The sequence below is a fragment of the Filicampus tigris genome, chromosome 20 (genome assembly GCF_054856515.1).
Source record: "Filicampus tigris isolate MCC_2025a chromosome 20, RoL_Ftig_1.0, whole genome shotgun sequence".
In the NCBI taxonomy this organism is placed as follows: Eukaryota; Metazoa; Chordata; class Actinopteri; order Syngnathiformes; family Syngnathidae; genus Filicampus; species Filicampus tigris.
In genome coordinates this window covers 3,530,790-3,542,004 of record NC_141236.1, presented here as the reverse complement: position 1 = coordinate 3,542,004, position 11,215 = coordinate 3,530,790, and the positions used below count along the sequence as shown (strand labels likewise).

Sequence of the window (11,215 nt, the reverse complement as noted above, 5' to 3'; positions counted from 1 at the left end):
AAAAAAACGGGGGGGATTAACTTTTATTCCACAAACGCAATATTTGTCAGAATGCCTTGTTTCATGTAGTGGGCCTACATAAAACATACTCTTGAAAGAAATATATTTGAGTTGACTTCCACTTTAAGAAAAGACGCCTGAGGAAAATTAGGCCACGTGAAACAGACAAAAGGTCATTTTTCTCAAAGTTCCTGTCAGTTTTCGATGACGTTTGGTCAGTCTCTCACTAAACAGCCGTCTTTGCTCATTTTTGTTTAGTCTGCAGAAAGGCAAATATTACAAGCGTGATCAAAACGTGTCAAAACAGCTTTAATAACTCCCCATTAAACAGTCACTAGAAGAATGAAAATCTTTCCTTTGTACAAAATGATACGGGGGAAAAAAAAACCCACAATGTATGAAAAATATGCATATTCAGTTTTTACACCAGCAGTGATGCCGCTTGAATTCTTTATTTTTGCTGTGTCCCATTAACAGAAAACATCATGGTCTTAGATGATATGAGCCATTTTTTGGACTGAGTTGGTAACTGAAACAAACACACTTGCAAGGTAGCACATGCAAACATTGTTCCCTTCATTAAAGCCTTGAAACCAAAGATGAAGATAATGCGTTTTGTCCACATTTGACCTACTGCCATCCACATCCATGACACTTAAAAGAGCCATCGTGGATAGTTTCACCCCCCCACCCCTCCCCTCCCAGTTTCGCCTTCTTCCTTTTCAATTCTGTCATTATATTAGCCAGAAATCTCCATGAAAGAAAAGTGAGACAAGGAAAGCACTTTACAAAAGGCGAATAAAACACGCCACAATACAACACACAATGTTTCGAAGAGTAACTTGTGAAAACAAAACAAAAACATAAAATGATGACAACTGATTACACAAATAATGCATCACTCAATACATTAAGGCACCTGAAACAAAACAGGTTTATGATGGGCTTAGAAATGGTTCGTGTTGCACTGGTAGACCACTTTAAGGCTGCTATGTTGGGCCAAATCCTGACAGGAAAAAAATATTTTAAAAAATATGACCAAAAAAAAAAAAAATAATAATAATAATAATAATAAAAAAAAAAACAGATTCCACTTTAAATCGTGAATTGGAATAAATTAACATTGGTTATTTGACCAAGTAAAATACAGCACAGATTGGGACTTTCCGAGTTGACAAAATGCAATGATTTGGCCCGTGACTCAACATAAATCGCTATATAGTAGCAAATTCATCACCAATTTAAGTTAGCGAATTAAAAATCAGGATGAAAACGTAACGTCAAAAGTAAAGTTCCCGGCAACAAACCATTTGTAACCCCTTCAAAAAGTCCTTCGTCACTGGTACCTCATTGTAAAGGTTCTTGACTGTGTGACTCGGATATGACATATTATAAAACCCGCCTATTTTGACTGGCATAAATAAAAGGAATGGCGTTGTAAAAAATAAAATAAAAATAATATTAATCATAACAATAATAATAATAATAATAAAAATGTGTGACTTGTCTTAAGTTACTTATTTCAAATATACACAGCGACTCCTTTTTTTTTTTTGTATTTACACATATGTACAGAGTTATCATTTCTGTTTGGATCAAATACCTTGAATGGCGTTGCTGTGAAATGGAACTCTTTAAATGCACACGTAGACATTTGAGATTTGGAAACAAGGAGGTCAAACTGGGCAGCGCGACTTGGGAACCTCGGACGGGCTCTGAGAAAGGCACTTGCTACCAACTCAAATACTGCAAAAGAAATTCTCAAACAGAGCTTTCAGCCAAGATAATTGAGAGACAGGACAACATTATTGAAGGCCACATAATAGGCACTGGGGATTCTGTCTCCCGCCCCCCTTCCCCCCCTCCCCCCCCCCAAGCCAAGTGATTTGGTAAGGCTGGCGTGTGAGACGGCCTCAGGCGGATTTGAGGGTAAAAACGAGGGAGGGATTTCCTCTGTTGTTAGGATAACAACAACCCAATCAAACCCTTCCGGGCCCTTTTAAATTTGTATCCGTCCGCACCCCATCATAGAGGCCTGCAGACTATTCAAAGCCGTAACAGTCTGTAAAATAAGCAAATGATACTGATTTTGTTTCTTAAATGGTAAATTCGATTTGATCAACAAAAATTGCAGCAGGCTTCTTTTACCTCCTGAAAACGGTTCCGTTTCAGTTTCGGCAGATCGTGAAAGAAAAAGAGGAAACTGAAGCAGAACAAAAACAAAACAAAAAAAACAAAAAACAAAAATAAGAGTGTCCACTGTGCTGCCTTAAATCAAAACACAATGTCAGGTGACTGACAAATACAGTATGATGATCACAAAGCAAATAATGGCTTATTGAAACACAAAGCCTTTTTCTTCCCAAAGGTAGTCAGTCCCAGAAAAAAAGAAAAAAAAAAAAAAAAAAAAAAAAGCTGCCTCGCAGCTTCTCGCTTCCACTTAACGAGTCTATTGTTGAAATGTCTTATACACAATGGTCTCTGACGTCTTTCTGGCCAGTCATGATGGCGCTGACATTTTTCCAGCGGTTGTCTTTGGGGTTGTAGCCTGGGGTCCGGTGGGGCGCCTTGAGGGGCGGACTTGAAGTGTGCGTGGTGCATATCAGCCCCCCGCTCGACTGCACTGCAGTCTTTGAGTACTTACAAACCGGCTGCTTTCCCGCCTCGGCTCCGCACAACTCTTCCTCCAGCTCCAGCTCGCCTTCCGTCTCCTCCTCGTCCTCCTCCCCTTCATCGCACGTCCGATAGGAGGGTCCCATGAGCTTTTTGCGCTCCTGCTCGGCCTCCCTGTTGCTCTCTTTCAGCAGCTGCTGCTGCTGCTGCTGCTGCTGCTGCTGCCGTCCCGCCAACAGCCCAAGTGGCTCCCAGCGGTTGTTGACGCTGTCGTCGGCCGCTAAGCGCAAGTTCCTTTCGCGCTCTTTTCTCCGTTTGCGAGTCCACCAGACACAAACGATGATGCAGAAGAGGCAGAGCAAACCGAAGATGATGCAGAGCAGAGGTACCAGGTAGTCTGTTGGCGCGGACAGAGGGTTCAGTCAACTTACATAAAAGAGTCACTGTGACAGTTGCGTTTGTGGAATACTGTGTGAGTTGAAGCGGAAATCAACCCAAACATATTTTTTTTCAAGAATATATTCTATGCAGGCCCGCTAGTTGAAACAAGCCATTCTGATAAATGCTGGGTTTGTGGAATTAAAGTTAATCTACCCATTTCTAGCCAACTCTGGGGCGGCCATTTTGTCACTTCCGTCGACTGAAAATGACATCACTCAGGTAATGACCAATCACGGCTCACCTGTTTTTTTTTAAGCTGAGTCGTGATTGGTAGTTACCTGAGCTCTGAGCAGCTGTGATGTCATTTTGAGTCGACGGAAGTGACAAAATGGCCGCCCCCTGAGATGGCTAAAAACCGGGTGGATTTTGTTCATTAACTCAAACTCCACCAACGCAATATTAATCAGAATGCCGTGTTTCAACTAGTGGGCCTGCAGAGAACATATTCTTAAAAAAATATATATGTTTGGGTTGACTTCCCACTTTAAGCACTAAAATGAACCTGTTTTTGTACATCTCACGGGCAGCCATTTTGCAACTTGCTGTCGACTGAAAATGACATCACAGTTGCTCAGGGCTCAGATAACAACCAATCATGGCTTAGCTTTAGAAAACAGGTGAGCTGTGATTGGTCGTTACCTGAGCCCTGCGCTGTCATTTTCAGTCGACAGAAATTGACAAAATGGCCGCCCCCCTCAGATAGCTAAAAACGGGTGGATTTTGCTGCCCAACTCATATTGCACAGACGCAATATGAATCTGACTGTGATGTTTAGACTAGTGAAGGCGTATAGAACATATTATTGCAAAGAATTTTTGTGGGTTGACTTCTCAAAGTCACTGATAAATAAATGTGGTTCAAAAGCCCTTTCGTGCCATTCTTACTCACTACTCACCCACTGAGCGGGATGCGACTTGTGTTTCCACTTTGACATCAATGACCGCCAACATGATGCTGCTGTTGTTCCTCTTGGACAAGGCGCCCGCGATGGCGTTGGCCGTCTCCTGTATCAGGTTGTTGTCTGTGAGATCCTCGGGCTGGAAAGACTGACGACCAAGTAAGAGAAGATGCAAGACTTGTCAGTCCCAAAAGTTGCACTCCTAAGATCTAATGTCACAATGGTCGTTTCAACGAAATACTCAAGAAAACTAAAACGCAGTTTCTTTTTATAATCCAGCCTTTTATCAGTCATGAAAAGGGATTGAAACTCAAACTGATTGAATTCATCTAGAAAATGATGTTTTGAAATGTTTTTTCATTCCAGATGCATAGCACATTTTGAATGTGTAGATCAAATGATGCTTTTGCGCCAAACATCATTGCGTATTGCGTTTGTGGATGGCTGCCGACCGAATACTATATAGTACATATAGTCATAGTTAATATATAATCATCCATATATAGTTTTTTTTAGATAATGAGTGTAGTGTAGTGAAATTCTTCATTTTTGGGCATTGTTGACCGACAGACCTGAGAACTGTTTTAAATTCTGAAAAAGAAATCACAAGCACATGGTCTAGAAAACATGCTGAAAATGCTTTTTCAGTGATACGGCAAGGTGAGCTAAAGACGACAAAAACAGTTTCCATGGTTACCAGTGACTAGGATTCATTGACTTACTAAGGCCACTTCCACAGCGTCCTGACTGGAGTGAGACAGGTCACAAAGCAGGAGGAGAGAGTGCTCTTTTGCCAAAGTTCGCGTGGCAGGAAGATACCGTAGCTCAAAGCAGATGTTCTCCACTGTTGTTCCCTGAGAGCAAACATTAAGTCGCAGTGATGGGCAATAATACGAAAAGCCTGCCCGGAAATCCCATGTCAACAAATCACAAACGGGACTCACCAGTGGGACTTTGTCTTTGTTGAAACGCAGTGTCATGTGGCCACAGTTGTTGTCCAGGTGCCCGCTGTTTGGCTGGCATTTGGTGCTCGTTTGCGTGAGTGCTTGAGAGCAAACCCCCCACTGATGGCAAGGGGCTGAAAAACACGTCAGGTATCTGTGCGCTTCACATTCACGTCCAGCGGGGCAGGGCTGACTGCTCGAGTCCCGCTCTGAGACCTGGAGGCGGCACGGCCGTCGACCGCACTGAACCTGCGGTCAGAGGGTGCAACGGGCATTTGGGTCAAATAGCCTGCATGCTGAACGTGGGTGAGGATCAAAGCAACACCTGGTCATTGATTAAACTGACAGGCACTGAAACTGGGAGAGATTATGGCGCTTTGTTTTCAATTACGCAATGTTGTCATGTCCGCCAGTAGTATGAATGTCAGCTATGGCAGTGGCTCCGTCAAATACAGTATATCAAGACACTTAAGACCGGTCCCCGGGGAAGACTTGGTTCATGCGGCTTTTGCAATTGGCAGTTTTGGGGGTAGTATGGACTTCCTCAATATGAGCACTAACAGCAGATATTTTTCCATGAAATTGGAAAATTAATTAACTCGTTCACTGCCATTGACGAATTTACTCGTCTTTTCAGAGTCCCTGCCATTCAATCCCAGGAATTTATTTATATGTATATTTTTTCAAACGTTAAGGTAAAAGAGGGTCTGAAAATGTCTGGCAGTGGATGAGTTAATTACATCAATTCACTGCAATGCACTTGTCCTATATACCAGCGATTCACATTAGTGTGCCACGGGAAATTATCCAATGTCAATTATTTTGACCACAAATATATTTACACATGAAAAAAAACCAAAAAAAACCGGTTTTGTTAATTTATTTATGCCAACCACATACAGTAACATGCAAAACAAAATATTTTTCCCCTTGATGACAAAAGGTACATAATGACCTTGTATATCCACTTTTTGTGAATCGTTTCGCTAAGTGGATTCTATTTTGAATTTGCTTTTTGGGGATGGCATATTAAACCTCACTTGTTGGATCGAACCAACTGACTTGACAGATGGCGAATATGCTGAAAACAGCACCGTCAAAATAAACGTCACCTTTGTGCAGTCCACTTTGCCGTTGCCGCAGTAGCAGCTGTTGCACTCCTCCTCCCATCGGCTGCCGTGAGGAAACTGAAGCCCCGCGTAGTGACATGACTTCCCGATACCTATGACTTTACACACACATACAGGAAATGGACATGGTGAACATCCCGGATGCATGAATAAGAGATAGCGAGTCAATATAGCGGCAAATATTTCTTCAAGGGAGGGAAAAATTGTTTACATTCTTGACATCGGATTCCTGTTCGACCGAGTGGACAAATGCAGCGATAACCGTTGATCTCATCCACACAAGTTGCGCCGTAGGCACACGGTGAAGACTGGCACTCATTGATATCTGACGGACAAAGAATGGAATCAATTAGATATATGACCCGGACGCAACAAGGATACAAAGCAAACCGACCTCTCGATTCTTGTTCGAAAGCAACATTTAGAATGTAAAATCTTGATAGCTATAGTGAGGTAAAGGCAATCCCTGTATCCAAGAATCAAAATGTGGAGAATGTGAGCCGGAGGGGGATTTATTTGAATTGACTTATTTCCGTAGCCACAGTGAAGCGTGGCGGTGGCCCGTGTCATGCTTTGAGGCTATTCTTTTTCCGATGGAAATCAAGGCTGACGGAATCGTGAATAATTTCCAAATACCAGTCAGCGGCTACGTTTACATGGACACAATTTCTTTACTCCGATCGGGGTTCGGATTAAAATTATGATCGGATGCACTGTTGTCATGGACACTAAAAATATTGATCCGATTCGGATTTGCGTGTTAATGCATCACACTTTTGATCAAAATGAATTAGTTTATATACTGAAAGTCGTAGAAGAAGAAGCTGTAGCGACTTCCGTGTCAACAAAATATCGCTCCGTCCATTTCTACTTTAAACGTCAGCGTTATTTTGCGTATTTTTTTCCGTTTACACTGTTACGTCGGGTTATCGCTTCCTGGTTAATTGTCCACTGAGTGGCGCCTGCGCCTATTTAAACCGCTCTCGCTGCCGGAAACGTTTTGGTTGAACTTTTTGACACGCAGTAAGCTGAAAGGACGACTGAGTGGCAGTGGCGATGGCCACGTTGGATTTAGGCTTAGACCGGAGGAACTTGCACCCTTTGGAAAGCGGAACGAGGTGTGTTTTTATGATTGTGGACACTTAATTTTGTGATTTATTGTTTCATTTCATTTCACCCAATTTGACTGTTTTGTTTGATACTAGGGTGGTGATTTAATTTACTGAATACATACTCGATGCAATTATTCACTGTGTATTTGTGTTTTAGACCATTTATTTGTTTTCTATTTATAGTTTTCACGGTGCTGCCAAATCACATGGAACAATCAAGTTTAAAAAAAAAAGGGGACAAATGCACCTGTTTGGAACTCTCCGTCATCAGTCATTCCGGGGGACTGCTACAATAACATTCGCTCTGCTTGTACTAGCTTCCGGGAATAACAGAAACGCGTATAATGAGATCACAGACGTGCGGTAAAGACGGTTTGTTCGGAAATGTCGGAATGCGTGAATAAAATCTTGATCGGGTCGGAATATTCCGAATGGGTTGTGTACATGAAGCATTTTTATTCCGATCAGGCATTTAATCTCAATAAATGTGTCCATGTAAATGTAGCAAAGTGTGACCACAAAAACTTCAGCTAAAAAGCAAAACATGTCAGGAGAAGCCGACTAGAACATCTGAGCTTTATTTGGCTTTATTAATCAGGGGCACTTTAAATGCTAACAGTTGTGTGCTACCTACCATTTAAAATGAATGCGCTTGTTAAATCCCAGTTATACGAGGGTGTGCACAATTGTGCAACTACATTATCTCAACAGTTTATTTTTACCCTCTCAAATACCCTTTTTCAGTCGAGTTGTGCAGGATATCGCTTACACTGATGGCGGAAAAAGCTTGGAAATGATTTACAATCAGTTGGCCTCATTTTGTTTGGATTGCAAAAACTTGGTATTTGAATACGGGTGTGTAGATACACTGTGGGCAAAACAAATTACAACATAATGTGATGAGATATGACAGGGAGATAAAAGTGTCCAAACGTATTAAACGTAATTTCCCAAATAAATCCCCTGCTGCCAAATGTGCAATCTGAATCAGATCCGGATGAAAAAGTTTTGACACTGCAAAGGAGACAAGATTGGACAGAAATATGAGTCATGAGCATTTTTGTCCTTCATAAAAGATAGTGTGGATCATGTCCAAAACATAAAGGGAATATCCTTAGAAGAATATGTACCTATCAATAAAATTAAAAAAAAAATATATATATATATATATATATATATATATATATACACACATATATATACATACACACATATACATATATATACACATATATATACATATACACATACATATATATACACACATATATACATATACACATACACACATATACATATATATATACACACACATATACATATACACACACACATATACATATATATATATACACACACACATATACATATATATATATACACACACATATACATATATATATATACACACACATATACATATATATATATACACACACATATACATATATATATATACACATACACACATATACATATATATATATATATATATATATATATATATATATATATATATACACACACACATATACATATATATATACACACACACATATACATATATATATATATACACACATATACATATATATATATATACACACATATACATATATATATATATATACACACATATACATATATATATATATATACACACATATACATATATATATATATATACACACATATACATATATATATATATACACACATATACATATATATATATAGATATATATACACACATATACATATACATATATACATATACATATATATATATATATATATGCCAATGAAAACTTAACCCTCTTGGCAGAAGTAGAATAAAGTCCGAGTAAAAGTGTGTGAAATAACATCTTATTCCCTTTTTCCCGCGGGGGCTCCCACGATCACTAAGAACTTCGGCCATTGTCATTTGAGATGCACACAAACAGTCGGAATGAGAAATCTCTAATTCAAGCCGGACAGAAAAGGTGGACACTTTCTGGCCATAACAAAGGAGGATAGAAGAAGAATTTCAGGGTCACTGGTTAATTTGTCTTATGTGGGCATTTGTGTGACTGCGTGAGTATAGAGGAGGGGTGACCTCTGACCCCTGGAGGCATTTCGGAACAAAGAAAAAGCCGAGAGGGCGCCATCCGGGGCTTGGATTTTGGTGTTGATGTGACCCACAATAGTCAAAGGATTTTTTGTTTTGTTTTGTTTGAACTGCACTGATGACGGTGCTTTATAATTAGATAAACCTCACGTTGGCACTTACTGATTCTGCAGTCAGGCCCGGCAAACCCGGGGGCGCACTCGCATCGAAACCAGTTGACTCCGTCCACGCAGATGCCACCGTTGTAACTGAGAGAGGGCAGACATTAAACGATGATTAGACGAGGGTGTACAAAATCTACATCCTTTCCACTTGCAACAAAGCACATCATTCGTATGTGTGTGTGTGTGTGTGCGTGCGTGCGTGCGAGGGGGGTTCCAAAGCTCAATTCAACTCATCAATACAAGCTTCCACCTTTCAGATGCTAATAGGCGTGTCCAGTCCCTCCCCTCCCTTCCTCTCATCATGCCACTCTTCCATTGCTCCTCAAAGCCCAGCCCAGGATCCCCCCCCCCTCCCCCCTCCAGGTCGCACAGAAAGAAAAGGGACATGTGCAACCAGCTCCTCCTCTGCCTTTCCACCCCCCACCTGCATTCACCACGGGGTAGTTGCTATTACTCCACCTCTCCCTGTCCTATTCAATTCCCAAAGCTCTCCGCTTGCTGAGATGGCCCTTTGAGGCTTGAATTGAGGACACCTTCCGCTCCTTTTAGGGAGTCCCCCGCACCCCTTACGGCCTTGCGAAGCCTGCGCGAAGCGCAGAGGGGAGGGGGGCTGGGATAAACGGAGGGGAGGAAGGGTGGGGGGGTGGCTTTGACGACACCGCAGGAGTGTGTGAGGCAGGAAACGATACGTACCATGGATGAGGGTTGCAGTCGTTTATATCTGTTGAAGGAGCACAAAAGGCATTTAGGGGCAAGTGTGACTTTGCTGCATCTGCGGCAGCAAAATTGCTTTTATGACATCGGCAGAGACGGCGAGGCTTCTCGTGTTTATTCAAGTGATTTGATAAAAGGAAAGAGAAAAAAAAAAAAAAAACCTACTTTGGCCGCAGGTGGGTCCTGCCCAGCCATCTTTGCAGATGCAAGTAAAGGTGTCGACTCCTCCCACGCAGGTTCCACCATTTAAGCAAGGACTGGAGGCGCATGTGCTGTTTTTGGCTGTCAAAAAGATTCACACCGAAAATTGTTTATGAAAACGGAAAATAGGGAGGCATATGGTGAACACACATTCAGGTTTGACTTATTTATTTATTTTTTTTAACAATCCCTGTGCTGACGACAGAAATTGTTTTTTAGTTATTAACCATTCATTCTAAAATCATTTGAAAGCATTCTCCAGTAAGTGTCTACACTATATAAAGTTGCAACTTGGTTTTAGGGAAAACATTAAAAAGGCAGCAGGATGTTTGCTCAAAGAGAAAGTCCAGGCAAATTTGCAACCAGTCTTTAAAGTTTATTTTTATGTCATCAGAACAAAGATCTAGTGCTTTGCTTTAATGGCAGATCATTAACTAAATGTGTGTTAGCAGCATTAATTAAAGACCTATATAGACCCATGTTGACACAGACAACCCTCTTCAGTGTTGACTGCTAAAAGAATTGCACCAACAGGCAGTGTGTGCACAACCTAAATTAAACGAAGCTCAGTCTTATTAGGTAGGGTTAATTAGCAAGCGACGTCAACTTGAAATAAACACGGTAAACAACGGTGGCCGTTAGCAACAACATACAATACCAATCAAAAGTTTGGAAACCGTTTCCCATTCAAAAGCAGAACACAGTGTTTCCAATTGTTTGACAAAAACGTCATGTTCCCCTTCAGGATTGTTTGATATCAGGAATAATACATTTTAGGAGAAAAAAAAAATATTAACACACTCACTGCCAGACATTTTCCGACCCTTTTTACCATAACGTTTGGAAAAAAATAAAAAATAAAATAAATATATATATATAGTTCCTGGGATT

The 11,215-nt window shown here is 40.9% G+C and overlaps 1 protein-coding gene across 3 annotated transcripts in view; it reads right to left on the bottom strand.

Annotated features, from left to right (window-relative positions):
* Positions 1 to 288: 288 nt before the first annotated feature.
* The window catches only part of jag2b (jagged canonical Notch ligand 2b), a 56,421-nt gene continuing 45,494 nt past the window's right edge, over positions 289 to 11,215 (bottom strand). For all 3 annotated transcript variants that reach the window (XM_086018530.1, XM_086018532.1, XM_086018531.1), the window contains 9 exons: positions 10,289 to 10,405; positions 10,103 to 10,130; positions 9,408 to 9,493; positions 6,238 to 6,351; positions 6,009 to 6,124; positions 4,897 to 5,145; positions 4,675 to 4,806; positions 3,950 to 4,100; positions 289 to 3,010 (listed from right to left, as the gene is read on the bottom strand). In XM_086018530.1, the coding sequence (XP_085874656.1) occupies positions 2,466 to 3,010; positions 3,950 to 4,100; positions 4,675 to 4,806; positions 4,897 to 5,145; positions 6,009 to 6,124; positions 6,238 to 6,351; positions 9,408 to 9,493; positions 10,103 to 10,130; positions 10,289 to 10,405 (1,538 nt within the window). In that variant the 3' untranslated portion in view covers positions 289 to 2,465. The remainder of the gene's footprint in view (positions 3,011 to 3,949; positions 4,101 to 4,674; positions 4,807 to 4,896; positions 5,146 to 6,008; positions 6,125 to 6,237; positions 6,352 to 9,407; positions 9,494 to 10,102; positions 10,131 to 10,288; positions 10,406 to 11,215) is intronic.